At 38.8% G+C, this 24,084-nt stretch overlaps 1 protein-coding gene across 5 annotated transcripts in view; it reads right to left on the reverse strand.

Moving 5' to 3' along the window:
* Bmp2k (BMP2 inducible kinase) overlaps window positions 1-24,084 on the reverse strand; it is a 108,757-nt gene that overhangs the window by 45,190 nt on the left and 39,483 nt on the right. For all 5 annotated transcript variants that reach the window (XM_076926444.1, XM_076926441.1, XM_076926443.1 and 2 more), the window contains exons 4-9: window positions 22,192-22,334; window positions 20,670-20,791; window positions 18,415-18,496; window positions 14,086-14,218; window positions 1,651-1,754; window positions 78-157 (exon numbers count right to left, since the gene is read on the reverse strand). In XM_076926444.1, coding sequence (XP_076782559.1) covers window positions 78-157; window positions 1,651-1,754; window positions 14,086-14,218; window positions 18,415-18,496; window positions 20,670-20,791; window positions 22,192-22,334 — 664 coding nt within the window. The remainder of the gene's footprint in view (window positions 1-77; window positions 158-1,650; window positions 1,755-14,085; window positions 14,219-18,414; window positions 18,497-20,669; window positions 20,792-22,191; window positions 22,335-24,084) is intronic.

Raw genomic sequence — 24,084 nt, forward strand, 5'->3', positions numbered from 1 at the left:
GGGAATGGAAACAACCACCTCTCCTCTGACAAGATGGCTGCCCGCCGGCCGGCCGGCTGCAGCTCAACTCTGCCCACCTGGCTTTCATCTGGCTTCTCCTAGCAGCAGCTTCAGTAGCAGTCATCGGTTCGGGAAGAGTTGCTGGAAGAAAAGAATTCTTGGAAGAAAAAAGAACATTTTTATTTAGTTTTTAATTTGAGTGGTAGTCATGTTTTATGTTATAGATAAGACTATAAAACTTTAAAGCACAGCCTGAGATACTAGTATTCAGACATAGTCCTAAGATTTACTCTGTAAATATCACTTTACATAAATGTCATCTTCATTCTGGTGTTCCACAGAAATCTTTAGATGATGGTCTCTGTATACACTATTCTTTTGGGTAAACACTGAGTAAAAAAAATATATATATATAAAACATTTGTAAATCAATGATATTTTGAACTTCAGGATAACAATCCTGATGTTTCTAAGTCCTACCAATAATTGTCATGACACTGTAAAGCCTAGAAGACAGTTCATCTTTGTGCTGTGTCTGCCAGTCTGGGTCACTGTAAGCAGGAGCTGAACAGAAAGCTGAAGGCAGGCAAAGCTGCCCTCACTAAGACGTCAGAACATCCGAACAGAAACTGAAGAGATAGATACGCTGAGGGCTGGAAAGGAAGAAGTGTCACAGACCTGCCTGCCTAAGTAGATGAGTCAAGTTACACCTGAAGGAAACAAAACAAGTAGACCAGAATGATGTCTACAAAATCCATGATGAGCTAGAAACCTTCGTTAACAAGCACAAGCTTGGCATGTGTAGTTCACGACAGTGTGCAGGGAGTGACTACAGGTCAGAGCCTTGCAGCCAGGCATGGCGGCACACATCTTAACCCCAGGCTCTGACAGGCAGAGGCAGGATCTGTGAGTTTAAGGCCAGCCTGGTCTACAGAATGAGTGCAGGACAGCCAGAACTATGTAGAGAAACTCGGTATCTCAAAAATCAAATTAACTGATTTATTTAGTTAGTGAACAGGAGAAGAAAGCAAGCAGGCAAGGAAGGAAGCAAGAGAGAGAGAGAATCAAAACCTCTGAGTAAAAGCAGTCATCCCCAAATGAGCACCTTACGTGGCCAGGCCTGGGCTACTGAACTACACATTAATCATCATAATTACTATCCTAATTTTACAACAGGAGGACAACAGCACTCGCCACCATAAAGATATAAACTTAGCCACTGATAAAAGAAGTAACTGGAGTCAGGTCCCTCCCTTCACAGGGCTTCTACTACTTACATTTCAAAGGGTCCCATGGTTTTTCACTTAACACTGTGCTTGGTATCTGCGTCAATACTATTTGACCACACCTCTTGGTTAAAGAACAAAAGCGCTTAAAATGCGGTTACGAAATACGTTAATACTTGATGGAGAGCTTATGCTCTGTGACTGACACATGCTATGTTGTGTTTCTCTGCACAGTGCAAAATAGATATCGTGCTGACGTTCTCCACAATACCCGAGCAAAGTGTAAATGAGGCTTCATACAAAACCAGCATGACATCATCAAGACCACTTGTCATGAAACAGGCAGCTCTCAAAGCACGCATGCACACATAAAGGCACAATTAAAATGGATTTCAATGTCTTACCTACTTGAAAAACTACTTACATTGATGTTGGAGACTGGACAATCCTTTTTGGCAAATTTAAATGCAAAGTAGGACACTTGAAATATGTCAGGTCTGTGCTCCGGGTCCGGTTCAAGCATGAACCCTGTAATAGCAGATCAAACAGTGAGCTGTTGAACTGCAGACAAATCATCATGGGAGGGGTCTGCTCTAGTCTATGGTCCATGATTCTGGCCAACTTTGGTAATGCTTAGAGAAAATAGCAGAAATTTTTTTCTAAAAGTAAACTTAGCCATGAACGCACTGCAGAGGCAGTCACAGACCATCTCTATGCTGGACAAGGGCAGACAGTAAACTCCTCAAAACGTGACACTAAACAACAAAAGGTAAATTAAGAACACAAAACCTGTGAGCTTATGGAATACCTAATGACTCAGGAAAGCTCCTGCATCACAGTGAGGAGGCAAAGGGGTCCCCTAAAACAACTCCCATTAGAGTTACCTGTTACCCAAAAGACCTTTTAAACTATCTTATTCACTTAGCAGAGCAGCAGAGGGTTCAAAATCCATGCGTTGACACACTAACAGCATGGACCACAGCTCTGGGCCAGTGTTCCCTCGCACCATCACGGACAACCACCCGCGCAGTTTTAGAATGCACTATGAACATATTTACACTGATCTCACAACACTGCCTGAAGTCTCTGAGATATTCTGTCTAACCCAATGACCATTCACTACTATTTATCTAGTTTTGGGTGGTTTTATTTCCAATTTCACAAGGTTCAAATTCATATTCAATTCTGCAACTAAAAAGTTAGTTCTGTTGATATTTCCATGCCTGGCTACTTCTACTTTATTACCCTTAAAGTGCTTATAATGCTTAAATTATACAAATGTGTTTGAAATTAAAATTTATGTTAGCTACTCTCAAGGTTACTAGTAAAACAGTGAGTGTCTTAAGTTCACAGCACTAAGACAAAACTACAGGTCAAAATGGATTCAACTCCCTGTAAACCTCATGCCTCAGACAACGGTGAGAAAGGGCCACACCAAGGACAAAGCCTAGCATGGGGCACAAAATGGTAAGTTTGATTCAAAAAAACACAAAAATTATCTGTGGAATATGAGTTATGTATTTTTAAAGCTAACCATATACTATATATAGTTCATTATTTAGTCTTAGTATCACTATTAAACTAAAATAGCTAACATCATTTAATTTAAATATTTATTAGTTTATATTTAACTCTCACAACCAAAAGGAGCTGAGAGATCTATAAGGTATATTTATCTTCTACAGTAAGTTATATCTTAATACTAAAAACATTAAATGTTTTTAAAACAGCAATAAAATTAATTTAACAAAGTAAGATATATTTTAGCATACTTTAACAGTATTTATTGAGATTGTGTAAAGACAACCAAATTACAGGAAACATATCAAAATCACAATACCGTATTTTGTACTTTATTTATATATTTATCTTTTAAAATTTAACTTTAAAAGTAGCTAATAGTAAATATTTATTCCTATAAAGTCTCAATTTGGCATACAGAAAGCATAAGGTATTTTTAAGTATATGAGAAGGCAAGAATAATGGAAAGGCAGGACAAGATAATGAAGAAACTAGATATCTCTTTATAAATGTAGGTTCCAAATTTGGTTTGTCACCACAGAGTGACACAATCCCATATGTTACATGAACTACAGCATCTATAACACAGATGTCATGAAGTAAATCAGTTCTGATACAAAAGCAGGGAAAATTCCCTTCAAATCTCACTAAAGATGGCTTCCAGCATGAACAGCATCCTTAAAGGGCTTGCAGTGACAGCCGATCACATCTCTCACAGTCCTCCAACAGAGAGAGACCTGTGACATGATGTCTACACTCAGTTTAGGGTAAGGAGAGCACTGTGGTTAGAAGAATTCGCGTCCTCAGAGATTTCATCCTTCATCTATGAAATCCTTCTTAAATTTCTACAAAGAACAAGCATTCAAACATCCTGACCTGAGTCTGTGATGCTTGTGTTTCATGCTAGCCGAAGGTCGTAAAGAAAGGGGGTAGGGTGGGGGCGCTGTACTGTATGCTCTAGCCAGGACTAGATCAGGAAATTCTCTCAAGCACAGTATCACGCTCATAATACAAATATCCTGAAGGAATTTTACCCAATGCTATTAAGGCACCTGTATTTTGACAACTGGTCATGATATTAGGTGAGGTTCTCCACACGCTATCAAATCCTTGTTCAATGTTTCAGGTGTTGGAACATCACAGGTTTAAAGTTTTTAAGTTAATGCTCTCGCTCTGCAGTAAAGCTGGCAGTCTTGCCCGATGAGCCCATGTCCACTGCTCTGGCTTCTTGTTGTTGCTGCTTTAGTTTATGTGCTGATGGACTTGTGTGTGTTGGGGGATGTGGCTGTCAGGGCACCACACTATGGGGTAGGCTCTCTCCTTCTATACTTCCGCATATTCCAGGGATCAAACTCAGGTTTAAAGATGAGGCTTGTGCATGCAGCAAGCACCTGTCTGCAATGAACCATCATCTCATCAGCTCCCAGATTTAATTTTAAACTCCAAATAATGAGATTACTAATAATCACTAGTAAAACCCATGGGCAGAAAAGAGCCATATTTTTAATCTCTAGATGATTTTAACTGGAAATTACTAGACACTGAAATAGTAAAAAAGAAAATTCAATTAATACAATTTATGAAATCATTAAGAATTTAAATAATATATAATCTTGAACTCTTTAAGAAATAGAGCTATAAAATATACCCCCTTGGTTACTGCATGGCATAATCTCAAGTACATGGTTACCAGCTTAAATCTAGTTCAATGCTGAGACTTAACTCTAACCTGGACCCTTGGGGGCTCCCAGAGACTGAACACGGGCTGGGCCTATGTTCCCCACACGTATGTAGCACATGTGTGGGCTAGGCCTGTGCTCCCCACACGTATGTAGCACATGTGCGGGCTGGGCCTGTGCTCCCCACATGTATGTAGCACATCTGCGGGCTGGGCCTGTGCTCCCCACACATATGTAGCACATGTGTGGGCTGGGCCTGTGTTCCCCACACGTATGTAGCACATGTGCGGGCTGGGCCTGTGCTCCCCACACGTATGTAGCACATGTGCGGGCTGGGCCTGTGCTCCCCACACGTATGTAGCACATGTGCGGGCTGGGCCTGTGCTCCCCACACGTATGTAGCACATGTGCGGGCTGGGCCTGTGCTCCTCACACGTATGTAGCACATGTGCGGGCTGGGCCTGTGCTCCCCACACGTATGTTCCCCACACGTATGTTCCCCACACATATGTTCCCCACACATATGTTCCCCACACGTATGTTCCCCACACGTATGTTCCCCACACGTGTGTAGCACACGTGCAGCTTGGCCTTCACTTGGATCCTGAACAGCCGGAGCGGGACCGTCCCTGACTCTGTTGCCTCCTGTGGATCCCGCTCCCTAACTGGGCTGCCTTCTCTGCCCTCAGTGGCAGAGAGGGTTGGTATTCAGAGGAGAAGGGAGAGAGGGAGGGACTAAGTGAGGGGGGACTGGAAGGAAGAGGGCTGCAAGTGGGATGTAGTAAAGTGAATAAACAAATTAATGGTAAAACAAACAAACCAACAGATACATAAATAAATAGAATGCTATCTTCAGTTTCCAATTAGCTAGTCTATGTCTAAAATGTCTTAAATCCTAGTCCACAACTGAACCACATACTCTATAAGAAATGTACTTTCTGGGGAAGGAATAGATTAAGAAACAGGGGTGATGGTGTACTGAAAAGCAAAGGCGGCGAACACAGAGATTACACTACTTCTCAAGTACTGGTGTACTACTACACCAACCCCTATTTATACAAAAACAAACCCATTTTTTTCCAAACGCTAGCCTTGGAGAAACATCTTTCTAAACATCCTTGTGTGACCCTCCTATTGACGAAAGCACACAACACACCTTGGAATGGGGTCTCAGCACCTTGATAACTCCTGATACAACCAGCGACCTTTCCAGGCTGATTTCCATGCACTTCTCATCACAAAGCACTCATCAAGCTGGGTTTCGTACACAGCTCTGAGAGGAGAGGACAGGACCCTTCAACATCCCAACAGGGCAGCAAGGAGAGTGAGGGCTTGGCAGTAACAGTGGACCTCGGCCAGTACTACAGTAGTCAAGTCTCACGGAATGAGATGGTGCCTCTGCATGGACAAAGCTAAGCCCAGCAGCACCTCCCACCCAACAGCTTCACAAATGGAAGAGAAATGCCCCATTAGAAATCTTGAGTCTTCCTGCTTAAAACGTATTGATTTTCTCTTTCCATGACGTTTTCCCTCCCAGGAAATTCCATTTATTACAGTAATATAGTAATATAACAAAAAGAAAAACTTCACTATTCATTTTGAAGCTTTTGCCGAGAAACCAGTTTTCAAACTATATTTTAAGCAGTTTTATTTTATGCAACTGTCAACCCATGTAGATTGCTACAGAAATTTACATGTGAGGTGTATGACTTCTAAATCTTAATATATTTACTACTGATTAAATTTAATAACTGAATATATATATATCCCCTCAACTATAAATAGGACAGTAAATAGCTCTATAAATATGCCAGGAGACTACACGTGTGATAGTCCTGACAAGTGCCCTAGAAGTTAATGACAGGAGCCCGCTCTGACTGCCAGGTCATAATCCAGCACTAATGAGAAAGCATCTTCAAGGAAATCCTATCTTATGCTTGGTTTATTTTCAAAGATATATTATTAAAGTGTCTGAGGTATTTTCCCCAAAACTATGTAAGAGAACAGGTGAGAGCATAGTTAAAGCAAGGCTACACATGTGTTAATAATCTCTGAAGACAAGTGGGACATAAGTAAACATAGACTACTCTATTCTGTTTTATACTATTTCATTCCCATGATACATTTAGGGGAATTTAAACAATTCCCAGCTTTCCACAATAGAGCAGCTAAAATTAACTTAATTGGAATAAAAGAGCTAAGTGCCAGAATCATACAGCAGCAAGCACTTAGTGAATCAAAAGCAAGAGAAACAAAGCTTCACAGTATCAACAACACAGCGCAGATGAGGTGGGACAGAGAACCTCACTAGTTGTACCAGGATATTCTGAACTGTATGAAATGTATGGCACACCTTCAGGAGAGTCACCACAAAGCTATAGGTTGTGCTCCAAAGTACCTAAAGAGATCTGCAAGCAGAGTATACCCTCAGGACTAAGTGGGACACAAAGTCACAGTTGTAATGGTGGCTGTTCGCTTGGGAGGACCACAGAAGGGAAGGATAGGCAAGCACTTGTCATGAATTGTGATTCTCACCAGAACTCAAAGAGGCAGGTACTTCTCAATTTACTTTTCAGAATTTCATAGCAAGTACTGCACTTAAACCCTCTCCCCATGCAAGGAGGGCCTTGGTCCCATGAAGGCTGGATGCCCCATTGTGGGGGAATTCGAGGGCAGGGAGGTGGGAGTGGATGAATGAGTGGAGACACACCCTTATAGAAGTAGGAGGAGGGGGGATGGGATAAGGGATTTCTGAGGGGAGGAGAATGGGGAAAGGGGGTAACATCTGAAATGTAAATAAATAAACTACCCAATAATTTAAAAAAAAAAACAGATGATGGAACTGGCTACTGCAGACTTTTGGGAACAATTTAATATTACCCATATTACTGGGATTCCCTATAATCCTCAAGAGCAAGGTATTGTGGAAGGGGTGCATGGAACTTTAAAACAATACCTTCATAAAATAAAAAAGGAAGAGGTATATCCCCTTACACCACAAATTTATTTAAATCATGGTCTTTTTACTTTAAATTTTTAAAAAATTTGGATGCCAAGGAACTTTCTGCTGAGTGTCTATGGCACCCTATAACCAGGCATACTTATGCCTAGGTGAAAAGGAAGGATCCACTTACTGGCATAAAGCATGATCCTGATCAGGTATCTAATATGGGGAAGAGGGCATGTTTGTGGTTTTTCTGCAGGATGCTGAAGGACATGGTAGCTGCCAGAGTGATTGGTGAGACATGCTAATGCCAGGACAAAGAAGGATTCTGACCTGTGTGTGAGCTTGCTGAGTACCCTGACAAGGGTGACTGGGGAGCTGTATTGGACATATGTTCCTGACCCACCTTTGCTTTCCTATATCCCAGATGGGACAAGCTGCCTTGCCTCAAGTTTTTATACTTTGTGAGACAGAGAATCAAAGAGAAGTTATAATGACTCTTGTATTTTGTGTAAATGTGACCAGTTATTCAGACTCAATCATGGACTGGTCTAGAAATCAGTCCAATATTGGAAATAACAATCTTCATTTAGAAGACTGAATCTGGATGTTTTCAGAGACATATTTGGAAGTTAGCTGCAGTTCTCTATGATGTTATGTTAGCAAGAGTTAAAGTTGGGACAGGATCTGGATTTCAAACAAGTGTTAGTGCATGTGTTAAGGCTCTTTTACTTGTGAAGTTAAAATTACTTTTGTTTCTTCTACAGTATTTATTCTAAGTTGCATTGATTGTATACTTTCTAATTGTGTTAGTGTGTTGAAACAAACCTGGCATGTCTGTTACAGGAGTATATCAACGAGCTTTTGTTTTATTGCCCTGAGTATTACCAGAACCTTGGTTTTCTTAAAAAAAAAAAAAAAAAAAAAAAAAAAAGCTTGCAGGTACTGGAAGAAGAGAGTCAGGCTTTAAGCAGAAGCAGGAGGGTATTGGGCTTGATTATTGCTGGTATAACAACTTTAATTACATTAATTGCTAGCACCACTGCTTCTGCAATTGCTTTGACACAAGAAGTTAAAACAGATACTTTTGTTAATCACTTAGCAAAAAAATGTTACTAATGTGTTGAGTATACAAGAGGATTTAGATAGGCATTTGGAACAACATATTGATGTTTTTTATCCTATTTAAATTACTGGAAGGATGTTCAGAGTTTAAGAGTAGGGAGCCATCTTGAGTGTCATGCCTAATACCAATGGAGTTGTGTTACTTCTAAAATTTACAATGATAGTCATTATAATGAGGAAAAAGTTTGAAGACACTTGCAGGGTATTTGACATAATTCTAACACCTCTCTGGATGTTTTACTTTGCATAGTGAGATTATGAATTTAAAGAATGTTGCTCTGCTGAGCTTTGATGCTGCAGATACTGCTGATAAAATTATCCATGGCTTGAGGTCAGTATTTCCATTCTGAAGGTCAAGCTTGAAGAATGGCATATATAGCTTGGTCATGCTAGCCCTTTTTGTCCTGGGAATACTTTTATTCCTGCCCATCATGTTAAAGCTTGTCTTTAACACCATCAACATGTTAGCAGCCAAAGTACATGACTTGAAACTGGAAATTAACCCCCAGAATGTTATTAATTTAACAGGCTAGGATGGGTAAGGATGGGTAAGATTCTGCACAGAGCCTTACCAACCTAAGACATAAGTGCATTGCTTTTGATAATACATATTCCACGACGGGTAAGGAAGGAATTCTTATCAGAACAACCTAAGACAGACTCAGTCTTGTTTATGAAATAAAAAAGGGGGAAATGTGGACAGCTTTTGGAGCTGCCTGGCAGGAATCTGACAATAGGCTAAAACAAAGTAATTTCAGGCAGGAATCTAAAGCATAGGCTAGAACAAAGAAGTAATTTCAGACAGGAATCTAAATTTTAGGCTAGAACAAGGAAGTAGGCTTTCAGACATGAAAATAACTTTGGGCTAGGATAGGGAAGTAGGCTCAGATATTTTGGTCATCCTGATAAGCCAGGAGTGATCACGGGATTTTGTTTATTGCCTTGCTTGATCTTTGACTATTTGTGTTTATTGTCTTGCTTGTCCCTTGACTATCTGCATCTGCTGTATTGCTAATTCCTCAACCTAGAACTGACTTTAATACTTGCATGTAATTAAAATGGTATAAAAGCAAAAAGGAGGCAGCGGGACAGGATGGGGTTTCTGGGGGCAGTAAATGGGGAAAGGGGATAACACCTGAAATGTAAATAAATAAAATATCCAATTTTTAAAAACTCTCTCCCCATTGACGCCCTCTCAGTCATATCTTCTTCAATCATGTGTGTGTGTAAAACCTGCTGTGTCAACTGAGTGTTGCCTGCATGTTCTTTAGTAGGCTCATTTTAGAATCATAGACTGAGACAGATGGAGGTACCCAACGTTCTACTTATTTGCTGTAGAACTTCAGGTATAACTAAGTCTGATGGGCTCCACAGGTTTTACTAACCCCTGCTACACATCTGTATGTCCATGACCACTTTATGAGAAAAAAGCTGAGGGTGAAGCAAGCAGGCCCTGTCTATATCCATAACTGCTCAGGTAGGGATAGGGCTGAGGTAAGAGTAAGATTAAAAGGGGAGAGGGTTAGGAGTACAGTATAGGTGTAGAGTTAGGGTAGGGACAGGGATAGGCATGGGGTAGAGGTAGTGTTAGGGGTTGGGTTTGGGGTAGGGGTAGCATTAAGATTAGGGGTAGGGGTTGGGGTAAGGGTAGGGTAGAGGTAGGGGTGAGGATAGGATTAAGGTAGGGTAAGGGTAAAGGTAAGGGTAAGTATAATAGCAAGAGTTAGGCTTAGGGTGCGTGTTTGAAGAAGGGTTAGGATTAGTATTAGGTTTAGGGTAAGAGTAAAGCAAAGGATCAGTGTTAGGCTTAGGGTGAATGTTAGGGTAAGGGTAAGGATTAGGGTTCGAGTTAGGGTAAGAGTAAAGGATAGAGTTCAGGTTAGTGTTAGTGATAGGGTAAGAGTAAGGGTTAAGGGAAGGAATAGGGGTTGAGGTTAGTGATGTTTCTCATTCTCCATTGTTGACCATCCCTTCAACTCTTAGATTCAAAATAAAAGTGCTCACTCCTCATTCTCATGGCAACAGCATCATGTGTTTAACAGGAATCAAACCAAGACTGCTGCTTGTAAGGAAAGTCTACAGGAAAGAGAGATAAGACTAATAAAAGCAGCTTCATCAACACCACACAGTCACAACTCCTCCTTCTGGACTGCTGCTAACAGCAGTATACTCAAGTACCTACATAACCACAAACTACACAGCTTTAGCAAACTGGCTATTAACTCATGACAAATTAATTCAAACATTCGGAGTGACATCAAATAGATACAAATAGCATTAGTACTACAATTAATTATGTAAAAATAAATGTACTGAATACATAAAATTTAGCACTGAAAACTTTGAAATTCAAAAACCATGAAATTACAGCTACACAACACTTGGTTTTCTGAATGTAGGACTCAGTTTAAATCAATGAAAACACTAACTCATTTTATAAACACAGAGATAACCAAATATGATAATGAGAAGCAGGTAAGGCTACATGTGAAAGATATAAACAACAGAATTCAAAGAATTCAAATTGGTTCTTAGCATTATATTATAAATAAGTATATGCTGGTTTTTCAAAATCTGAACTTTACTACGGCATTTAAATAATTAATGCTATAAAACTTTTGACAAAAAGGTAAACTACTAGAACTTACAACTGTGCATTGGTGTGTCTGTGGGTTTGTGATCATGCACATGTGGAGTCAGAGGTCAACTCTGAGGACTCACTTCTCTCTTTCCATGGTGGCTTCTGCACATGGCCCCAAAGTACTGGACTTGCTCAGCAAGCACTCTTACCCACTGGGCCATCTCACTGGCCTATAGATGTATTATAATTCCAAATTTACGTATGTTTTTAGTTTACTTAATCCTTTTAATTTTTGGCGTGGTCAAATGGGTAGCAGTACTAAAATCTTCATATTTATGCTCAAATAAAAGAAGCATATGCTACATGGTACATTAGCAATTAATTAAACTCTAATTGAACCTAAAATTATCAACAGTATTAGCATGCTTACCACAGTACTACACAAACACATTCCCACACACATATGGGTGTCACACATAAACACAGAGATTCAATACTGCTGAGGAATAAAATCACATTTCAATGCATAAGCTGCTCAGCACTCCACAGAGAATTAGTCAATGAGAACATTCTGAGCCTTTAAGACATTCCAAGATTCCTACTAAAACTGTACATTCAATTATTACTAAAACATTATACTTAGCAACAATACAATTATAGCTACAATAATTTATAAAATTGTCTGCAACAAAACATTCAAACTCAATTAGTCAAGGACCATAGCAGGCAAACTCCATCTCTAATCTCTGAGCACCATGATTAATACGGATTACTTTATGCTTCTATTACTCTAAATCTTTGAGAACATTATGATATAAGATAGAGAAGGTTAAGAGTTTAATATTTATTCAAATATACATGAAATTTTGTCCGCTGATTTAAAAATCATTCTACAAAATAGTTCACTAAAACAGAATTCCTGTTGAAAAGGTAAGGCTGGAGTAATATCCTTAGAGACTGACAAGCCTATTCATGGGTACCTAGGACAATGACTTAGACTGCCCAGACAGGCAGCTCCAATTTGACTGGGGGTTGGCACAGATCAGAAAACACACACACAGCAATGCTGCCAGATGCTTACACACTGAGATTCAAGTCAAGAGCTGACACCATTACACAGGTATGAAGAGCTATAAAACAGATGTGGAGCTCTCTGGAAACAAAACCCTAAGTACAAGTGCAGAGAGCACGTGAAGTCCTGAAGAAATATGTACCATGGTATTTCCATGAGTGCTGATGTCCTGCATCCATCCCCGAGTCCAGCTATAGTATTAAATTTGCCATGTCAAGGACCTCAATGCCTCAGCACCATGAGAGTGGCAAAGCTATCCTCAGGTGAGGCTCAGAGGAATGGCAAAACCTTCTTCAGGGCATAGTGTAAATATTGATGGTGTATCCAGAAAACGTGCACTACAGCTTTTTCTCAATACCCCTGGACCAATGTATATAGCAATGAAGACTGCCTCCTTGTTCAGTGAGTGAGCTTCCAGAGGGCTGAGGCTTCTCCATCAGAGTCCAAACCACTGGGTCTAGTTTTCTGTATCGATGTCTGGCTTCTTCATTCCCTCCTTACCCTACTCAGGGTTCTAGGACCCAAGTTGTGAAAGAACACAGCACACAAGCACACACACACACACACACAACACACACAAACACGTATTAAATGCCAAGCTTCTGCTGCTTCCTTTTGCCACTTCTCCATTATGCTGGCTCCCCTTGCCCAGGAAATCTATTCTAGAGGACACAAAGTACTTTGTGTATCAAAATGATATAATTTCCCAAATTCCAGCATCTTTGAGCAAATCTGTGTCACAGAAATTCTGTGCTTTAAAAGTTTGCAAGTTTCACTACGTCATTTAAGTCCCTTTTCTCTTGGACATCATGACTGATATTTTACTGTGGAGCCCTTTTCCTTGGTTTACAGAAGGCCGTGCATTAGGACCACTGGCCACTTGGCAAATACACATCCAGAATGAACCCAGAGTCATGTGCCTACTAAGCAAGCATTCTACCACAAAGCAATAAGCACTTGGCCCTTGGCTTTATTGAGACAGTCTTTCTATTGTAACTCAGAGTGACCAGACCCTCACTGTGTTCTCTTGCATCTGCCTCTCCAGAGCTAGAATTACAATTATTTGCCACAACACCCAAGCCAGATGGGCAGACTTAAAGACAGAAAATTTTATGACACTGGGCTGTTTTATAACTCCTGAAGGTTGGCTGCTTATATTTTCTATATTCTAGATGTATGATTAAATCCATGCCTATTTTCTTTCAGCATATATTCTATTCTTTACATTTAAATATTTATGTGACTTTTTAACAAACAAAATGAAAGACTTTGCTCTATCTTTGTTCACAAATGGCTAAGAAAATTATCTATTTCTAACTATTTTCTTCACTAAGTTTAAATGCTATCTTTATCATATGTACACTCTGTTCTCTGCCACAGAGGCCACAAGAGCGTGCAGAACAGAAAGCTGCAACACTAGAACACTTTAGTCAGGGGAAGCTACTTGAGCCCTGCCCTAACAGAGTTTACTGTCTGATGGCTGTCCCTTCCCCACAAGGTCTTTCTCTGACATTTTATGATATACATGTACAAAGTGTTAAATTACAGTCTCTTTGTAAAAGGAAGCAAAGACTCTTAAAAAAACTGAAAGGAAATCTGGTTATTTATTAACTACATGGATATCTGATTTCAAAAATATAAAACCTGAACAATTAAAGGTTATTATAAGCGTCCCCAGGAATTCTGGTTGCCTTAATAATGTAATCGCTGCCATGTGCTACAAAAATCTTATCTAGGTTAAGAATATCCTTGTAATCATTAGTAATTAGATTGTTTTTTCCTCCATAGAGGTAATATAACCATTTTTAAATATCTTTATTATAGTTTATAAAATTATATGAAATGAAAAAATATAGATTTAAGAAAAAATATAAATAGCAGGCCTTAAAGTACAGTATCTGAAAAAACAATATTAATACATCTTTCCAAATACTTACTAATCAAGCAATGTATGCTATGGGAGTAGCGAGAATTGTCTGGGATGGTGAAGCTCCCATCACAGATAGCAACCTGACTCTCACCAAAAGGAAGAGTGAAGAAACAAAGTTTATACAGTAAACATCCCAGGGCCTGCAAAACAAAGACATGGGAACATCATTAGTGCTGAGCAGTCAACCACAGAACATAAAACAGCCAAGACCAGAGCTGGAGCTGAACCAAAGTGGCAGCCACTTGTCTAAATATGTAAGGCTTGGCCTGGCACAGTTTTCAGCACCACCAAGAAAACCAAAGCTACACATGCCACTTAAAACAAACAAGGCAGATCTCCCTATTTTTAGATCAAATTATTACTTAACCAATTAACATGTTTAATGTTTTTTAAAAGCCCTTAGTCTGATCTTTCTCTGCTGCATCTGTGATCAGATAAGCTGCTCTCTCTGTATCATGAGTAATTAAAATAAACCTGGCTGGTTCCTTTTGGATGAAACAGCATCTACTTGGTACTGTCCTCATTGGTACTGCCAACTTGACACAGCTAAATCTGAGAAAATGTCTCCATCAAATGCCCATAGGCAGTTTATGGAGGCATTTTCAAAATTAGTGATTGACCTGGGAGGGCCCTGCCCACTGTGGGTGGGGACACCCTGGGGCTAGTGGTGCTGTGTGACATAAGAAAGCAGGCTGAGCAAGCCATGGGTAGCAAGCCAAGAAAGCAGCATTCCTCCATGGTCTCTGCTTCAGGTCCTGCCTCTCCACTTCTGCCCCAGCTTCCCTAAGTGACAGACATGTAAGAAGCTGGAGGATAAGATAGACCCTTTCCTCCACAAGCTGCTTTTGGCCATGGTGCCTATCACAGCAATAGTAACCCTAATTAAGGCTGATTTTTTAAACAAATTATCTTAAAACTCACTATAAAACATGTTTTAAATCCTATTATTCACAATGTAAGTAGGTTGTCCATCAAAGTTAAAAAAACAACAATAAATTTTACTGGTCATTATTTCATAAAATAAAAATTAATTCATAGAGCAGCAAGATGAGTAAAAGCCCGAGCCGACAACTCTGATAACCTAAGTATGATGCCCAGGACTCGTGGTGGAAAAAGAGGGGACTTCAAATTGTTCTTTAGCCTCCATACATACACACCATCAAAAAATAAGTTAGATGTAATTAAAAAATTAACTCTCTGGGGCTGGAGAAATCATTCAACAATTCACATGTGCTGCTCTTGCAGAAGACCAGAGTTCAGTTCCCAGCACCCATGTCAGAAGTTCACAACCACCTTTAACTCCAGCTCCAGAAGTTTCATAATTTGTCTGGTCTCCAGAGGCACTAGCACACACATGGTGCACATGCACACGCGCGCGCACACACACAAACACACACACACACACACACACACACACACAATCTTTAAAATTAATTCTGCTTCTATATATAATACTAAACATTTTTCTATACCAAACTGTAGCATCAAAAAGAAAGGCTCTGTCTGCTAAAGTTATGAGTTTATAAAATAAAGCTCACAGCATCGATAGTCAGTCTACTGGTATGAAGGTAAGATGTTCTAAAGTAAATTTGTTTTCTAAAACATAAGCATAGTACATTTACAGCTACCACAGTTCAAACCTGTGACACAATTTTTTAAAAAAAGAAAGAAAAAAGGATTTCTTGTTCACAAAATTATCACTTTGTCAAAAAATAACACTTGAGGCCACAAGGGTAAGGGGCATTTCGAATTCTAAATAAGTTGTCCAGCAGTTAGCACACAGCTGCGTCAGCGTTACAGCTGACGCTACCTAATTAGCAGATAGCTTCTGTTGTTACATTTTCCTGTATATCTATTTCACCATCTACAACTAACAAGTATTTTTATAATGTCTATGAAGACTCTATTATACAGAAACCTTTGTACGTACAATACTAATTTTAAAATATTTTCAATTATAACACTCTTGTAGTAAAGAAAATTAAAAGCTCTAGAAATTCCAATCCTTTACTTGAAAATCTATATGCTATTATATGGTTGCTAAAATCGCAATGACACTAACACTAGAAATACCCAGTTGATATGGTTAAAAATGGTAATGATGGCTGTTTTTCTATGGGGAAGTTACCACAAGAAACTGAACATAAGAGTCACATTCAACGGCTGTAAAAATACTAGTGAAGGCATAATAGTTGCATTAAATTAGATCTTTCCACCATCCTGATGACCTTCAAGACCAGCATTTCCACCAATTTTACCCTGCCAATCAAATCTTGGACATTTTTCTTAGTTTAGATTAAATGTGAGAGTCCACACATAATGCCAGCTTACTTTAAAAGGAGGCTGTGGGCTCTTGGGATGCAGTTCAGATGTGCCGTGCTTCCTAGCACATGCCCTCCACCACAAAAAGGAATGGTAGAAAAAAAGCGTGAAATACTTTGCATTGTATAAACACAGTAAATTCATCTTTAGTCACTTGACACAATGCGAATTTTGTAAGAAACAAGAAGGACCAAGAAGGCTGGTTTTGAAGGCCATCATCATGTTCAATGTTCTGCATGGAAAGCTAACGTAGCATTTCTATTCAGCATCCTAGATGTCAGAATAAGAGAAACTCTCAAGGGAAAAACATTTTTGCCAAAATATGTTATGTGACTACTTCACCTGAACACCGTAATTCTTTTAATTGACATATTTTCTTGAATCAGAATCAGCAAATAAGTTTTGATCAAAGTGAACAGACTCACACCTGAAATGTACGGGTTTTCTGTTCCATTTGCGCTGCGTGCAACAAGCCTCAGACACTCGTCATGGACATGGAAACAGTCACTATGTTGACTCTTTTATTCTTGTCAATCTTTATGTGCTTATTTACCCATATACTAAATCTTATTTTAAAAGTGACAAATGAAGAACAATCCTACATTTTGCAATAAGATACTAGATAATAACTTCGTGCTTCAGGAAAAAAAAACACCCATTGGTTTCAAAGTAGTAAAGCTGAGTTCTGCAGCTGCTGAAATAGCTCGGGTACTGTGGAACTGAAAGGAGTCACAGAGTTAGGCCAGAGAAGATGTCTACAATCACTTCCTGTAACAATTTCACTTTATAGATTAATATCCAACTAATTCTGTGCTCTGCATTACACATAATCATCATTTCTATAAGTTATCACATCAATCCAATGTTAATGTCAAGGATGGGAAATTTAATGAATCAGAGACTGGCACAATGTCAAAATAATTAAAACAAATTTTCTTCTAATTTGGTTTAATCTTACAAAGCTTAAAACTCAACTACCTTAAGAATCAAAAAAATGAATGAATGAATGAATACATAAATGTACTGCAATAAACAGATGAGAAGACCCCAAAGATCTCCATCTCTTTCTTGGTTCTCTGTGGCTTCCCAAACTCCAGGAGGGAGCAGGCTAGGAGAGCCAGCAAGCAGACAGTCACTGGCTTCCACTTACACACGTGGAGTTGGCAAAGTCACTCAGACAGGGAAGCTCTCACTGCTAACCCTGGACACCTGAGTTGGAATCCACAAGTTCTAAGGAGAAAACAAACCTCTAAAAGTTGTCCTGTGTCCTCCACGCACATGCTGTGACACGTGACCTTACACGCAAAATAGATATTTTTAAATTAAATTTAAAAAACAAAACTACCTCATTTCTTTTGTAAGTTCTACAACTATTTTTTAAATGTACTCTGATAATATGCTCGTGCAAATGCAACTAACAATTATTGTTTAATGCATTCAGAATTTAAGATAGTTTCTTAGACTAGTAAATACAATCCAAAATGTATTTTACATACAAGTTTGAAAGAGATGTGAGATTCTAAACAGGCTTTTTCCATACATTAACACTAACTATTGGTATAATTAAATCCAGATAAATATATACTAAATCAGGACCTTCAATAAAAAGTAGTTACTGACATGTTTAGAATTAGAGAAAGTTTACTTGTGTTAGTTTCCATTAAAAAAAAATCATAAAATATTCCAGAAACTTATAGTATAATTGCTTAATGATTTCATCCAGATTTTCTATATTGACATCAGCCAAAATTCCACTCATTCGAAACTGAAAAGGGTGAGCACTCACCTATAATCTAAGCCCTAAACAAATGGCTGTGGTGGCAGCCACATTACCTACAAGTACTCCCTCTCTTCAACAAGGGCATCCCATCTCTTGCCTTAGAAGATGAAGCAACCCAGCATTCTCCTTAGTAAGATGTTCCTGACTGCAGGAAAGAACGCCTCTGGGAGGCAGAAGCACAGAAGGCAGCTCTACTCAGCCTCAGCTACAACCAAGCACAGCCTTGAACCTTACCCAGATATCAGCCTTGGTGGTGATTTGTTTCCCTCCATAGAGGTTGATCATTTCTGGGGCTCTATATGACAGAGTTGTGTATCTGGCAACAGGAATTAAACAAAGGAGATACATTTAAAAACTAAAAGACAGGTAAGATAGGCTTCTCTAAAACACAACCTAAAAGGCTTTTTGGATTCAGAAATACATAGAAATGATACTCTTTTTAAAATCTATCAAGAATTAAATAAAACAAAGTATCCATAGACACTTTTATTCAGCAACTGCAGTATTACCTCTAATTATATAAAAGCTGAATTTTCTTTATTAATAAAAACTTAAATGACAATCTATTGTCATTTAATCTACTGGAAATAATTTCTGTTGATTTATATGAAATAATTCAGTTAACTCTAACAGCCTCCTTATCAAAGTATCTTCATGTATTAAAAGTAAAACTGCATTCTCAAAATTTTACTTCATCTCTTTCCCAAGGAGTTTGGTTTATAGATATTAGTGTACCCAGTCTCACACAGTAGTAAATGTTCTGAGTTTTAATAATTCTCTTAAAAGAGAATTATTTACTCAATTATACACATTATGTCCAATTCTAATATGAATACCAACCTAAGTTCTTTGAAATTGAAAGACACTATAAATCAATATTCATAATAAAAACCCTACATCTACTAGGAACAGAAATTTTTAATCAAGTAGTAATCAAATCTCATAGCAGAAATCATAAGAGTATGAATAGACAACCTCTATCCCAGCAAAATTCTTTTTTAGTGTTTATACACTTTCTTTTACAAGAGAATCTCATCACAACATTCTAACATCTTACTTTTTCCAAATTACTCTTTCATTTGAGACATCTGAATCTATTACTGCAGAGGGACCAGAACATAATGACAGAACTTTTATCATTATATCCAAGAACCAAAAATAGAGCTGGCACTGAATAAGTGCTTAGGAACTCAGGAATCAGACCATCAGCTCTTAAACTGAGCCACAAAGGATGTGAACTCTCAATGAGCTTACCACACTATATTCCAATCATCATAAAAATTTAACTGAGCCTAAACTATATCCCACAATGCAACAAATTAAACATCTAGCCCATCAGAGATACTTGAGTCTTCAAGCAGCCACCAGAAATACTAATCCACAAGATGTTTTAATTACATGAATCCCAAGAAGCCAAGATATAATGTTCCTATCCTTGTGTTCTACGGGGTGTGTACCTATGTTTACTGAGGGACTGTTCTTACAGAACCTAATAAGTCATTTCTAAGCTGTTTTCTGAGTAGAAATACATAGTCTATAATATAGATAACTATTATATATTGCCTATGTAACTGCATTATACAAGTGGTCAGACATCAGCTCTCTGAGCAGCTCCTCAAGTAACTGAGAACCTATGGTGAAGGAGACTGAGAAGACCCTACTCTGACAGACTGCTGTCAACTGTGTCACTTCAGGAAGTGCTCTAAGACAGTCTGTTCCATTTTCTAAAGCTAAAAAACAAAAGAGTTATAAGTCTTACAAGTACCCTGGCAACTACTGAAAATGCAGGCTGTAGAAACATAAAGCATGTACAGTATTTTTCCAGAAAGCTTTGCCCTATATCCCTGAAAGCAAGATGACTTCATACAGTCTCAGCATTTACATTTTCCTATAGGTTTTAGTACATGTGACACTCCCATTCTTAACAACAGCTAACATGTTTCAAGCAATTACATTTTCAAAAGCACCCACTGCCCCATTTCAGTAAAGACAAAGACCATGCTGAACTCAAAAGTCACTCAAGGAAATGGACAGGTGGCTTAGTGGTTAAGAATGCTTCTTGCTCTTGCAGAAGACCAGGGTTCAGTTCGCAGAACCACCATGGTGGCTCACAACCATCTATAAGTCCAGTTCCAGGGAATCCAATGCCCCCTTCTGACCTCCACAAGTATTACATACATACACACATGCAAAACATTCAAACTCATACCACAATAAATCTATTTAAATCGCTTAAATTTCTCTTAATGGTTCTATTAGCAACTATAGCTCATTCTACGTGTTTCATTATTAATTTTACCACACTGACAAAAATAATCAGTCATGATATTTATCGACTGTCTATTATACTATCTAGTCATATATTAATCATTTTCATTTTAAAGAAATCTACAAATGGGTTAATATAAAATTTGTATTAATGTAGCTATCTACAGACTCAAGTTAATCAAAATATCTGAGACAAAATGAAAATAAAGATAAAAACTTACTTTTTAATTTCTTCTTCTACCACATTAACTCCATCTTTTTGAGGATTGAGAAATTTATTAGTGGCACTGCCAAAGTCACAAAGCACATAATTTCCAGCATCATTTAGCAAAATATTTTCTACCTTAAGAAAAGAAAACCAATGATTACTATTTTCAAAGTTAAAGTTGTCTGTTTAACCTGTTGGGATCAGGTGCTAGGTACACATATATGCAACACATACACCTACACATGTATACATGTACACATGTATATACACACATAGATAAACACACATACACATGTCATACAGACAAAGGACACCTAAGCCAAAGACAGATGGATCAGAGCAGGCAGTGACACATCCCTGATGACCCCAGAACTCAGGAGGCCAAAAGGGTTTATAAACCTGCTCAACCCTAACCTCCTGAATTCCCTCTCTGAAGGACAACTGGGAGCTGTCAAGACCCTCTTTGAGTGTATCTCCATTTTTCTTCATCCCTAGGCATCAGCCCACCTTCAGACAAGGAGTAGAGGAAAAAAATTGAAAATGTATTTCTGACTAACTTCTTTAGCTTGAATATTCACATACAAACTGCTTGAAACCAGACATGCCAATGGTTTGGAATTTTTTTTTATATTGGGGGCAAGATTTGAGAATAAGACAAAATTCACTGATATTTCATATCCACTGTATACATTATGTCTGACAACTTTATAGAATATTCTAACTGCAACCTGAAGCATGTGGTCAGGTCATAGCACTACTATATCAAGTCTCAAAAGGTTTAAGAAAGTGGCATTTTCAAATGTAGATTTTTCTGATTCAGCCTATACCATCATTTTTATTTAAAATTCCTACTGTGAAAAACATAATCTTAAATTTACTCATTCATTTCAAAATCATAGTTAAAAGAACTAAAATAAACTGTGAATATGCCAGTGTCTTGAATACTACACCACAGGTTCAGAGGGAACCAGCTGCTGCTTACCAGTGTTTACATCATTGCACCATTTGCTTAACTGCTCCTACTCTGGTTCTCTTACCCAGAAAACACAGGGAAGATAATAGTTATGACATGGGAACACGGTCTGAAACATGCTAGGAAGCAAAGAAATTACTCTTACACTGGCAATGTCTTTTGTTTTTATTCTTATTTATATTACTAGAATGCTAATAAAGTTTATTTTCTTTCATGACCATCAACAACCTATGTTCTAAATAACATTTTATTTTTGTTTATTATAAGATATAAAATTGTATTTAATCATTCAAAACAGGCATTCACTTATTTATTTACTAAACAATTAGTGAACCTCTGCTATATGCCATGCACAGTTCAAGAACATGCATCTATCACACACAAAAACAAACCAATATGAAAGGCCCCCACGAACCTTAGATTCTAGTGAGAGAGGTTAGAAAATAAACACCAGGCATAATGTGTAAGCAAGCTACACATGTTAGGGAGGGGACAGGAGCAGGGAGAGAAAGAAAGGACGTTCTAAATTCAAAGTGTAGAACAAGTGTTGCCCAGTTCTTACCTTCAGATCCCGGTGGATTATGGGAGTCTTACATTGATGCAATCGTGCAACAGCTTCACAGGTGTCACAGAAGATTTGTAGGACTTCTGACTCGGTAAAGCCTGTCTGCAGCTTCTTGTTCATCTGGTTCACAACCTGCCCAGCTAAACAGGAAGTAACTCTGAGGACACACTCCAAAGTCAACACCCAGAAACGCCTTTCTAGCACGAGCTATGAGTTTAACGCTCACGGGGCTCCTTACACTACTGCATTGGTTCAGTGTCTAGTGCTCACAGCTTTTTACACTACTGCACTGGTTCAGTGTCTAGTGCTCACAGAGCTCCTTGCACTACTGCACTGGTTCAGTGTCTAGTGCTCACAGAGCTCCTTGCACTACTGCATTGGTTCAGTGTCTAGTGCTCACAGCTTTTTACACTACTGCACTGGTTCAGTGTCTAGTGCTCACAGAGCTCCTTGCACTACTGCACTGGTTCACTGACATACTTCCCTACAGTGGGTGTCTCTGAGATCAGAACATGAGAAAAGACAGTATCTTCCTAAAACTATTTCCCATATTTTTAACATTAAGCTACTTCTGAAATTGCAGGTTTCCTTATGACTAAACACTGTTTTGTATTGGATAAAGTGTGAGAAATGAAAATAAGGTTTCTATTACCACAAAAATGTGATATATAGTGTTTCAAGAGAAAAATAATGACACAAATATATGATTATAATTTATACCATTGCATAGGAAGAATATGTGAGAGCTCACCTGGAAAATTTGAATTTAGGTTGGAACAAGGATGGGAAGGGGGAGACTAGAACAACAGAGGCTTTTCTTATCTCAGTGAGTCATGCGGACACAGAGGAATGATGACAAACTAACAGGGCAAAGATTCAGGAGACCACATGGGTAATGATGAGTTTTGTGTAAAACATCTCCTGACAACAAATACCTCTTAAGGGGCTAGTTGCCAATACAACCAACAAAGCACAGAAGAAAGGTGAGGCATGCCTGACAAGTCCGACACTGACAGCTGCATTTCATATTTTTATCTCAAAAGCCAAAAAGAACTATCAATCTGACGTTTTAAAATATCACCTTGATATTTGATATTGATGAAGGGATCGCATGAATTAAGCCACTAATGCTTTATTCCTACTAAGAAATAATAGGACTGGGAGAAAAATAATCAGTAACCTTGCCCAGCTATGGATCATGCATGCTGTGGACCTGCTGGACAAGATCTACTGCCTGGTGCGACAGCAACCTGACTGTTAGAGGTAACTAACTGCGTCTGATTGGATTCTCCTTCTGCAGGAAGGAATTCACACCTGTTACTGCCAGGCTGACCTTAAGCTCCTGATCCTCCTCACCTCAGCCTCTTCAGCATATCCGACCAGCATGAGCTGCCACACAACCACATTCTTGGTACTATAAACCCAGTCAAAGGCTCATAGCTGGGGAGATCACAGACCCAGGTGAGGAGGATGCTACCAGTGTTTCCTGCTAAGTGAGCATGTTATCAAACAGCCTTTAAAAAAAAAAAATGTATTATGTATACAGCCTTCTGCCTGCATGTATGCCTGCAGGTCAGAAGAGGGCACTGGATCTCATTACAGATGGTTGTGAGCCACCATGTTGTTGCTAGGAATTGAATTCAAGTCCTCTGGAAGGGCAGCCATTGCTCTTAACCTCTGAGCCATCTCTCCAGCCCTCAAACTACCTTTTAAACATTTATGCTCAGACATAAATACAGTGCTCTTCTCAACCTTGGTCGGAGAAGCTTCTTTTTCTTACAATGGCACAAGGTACTGCAGAGACTCTTAACTATCAAAGATTTCAGAACATGTGCCAATTGCCTGTTCAGTCCTAAGTATCATCTTAGCCCTCTCTTACACAGACACACA

The sequence above is a fragment of the Arvicanthis niloticus genome, chromosome 27 (genome assembly GCF_011762505.2).
Source record: "Arvicanthis niloticus isolate mArvNil1 chromosome 27, mArvNil1.pat.X, whole genome shotgun sequence".
Classification (NCBI taxonomy): Eukaryota; Metazoa; Chordata; class Mammalia; order Rodentia; family Muridae; genus Arvicanthis; species Arvicanthis niloticus.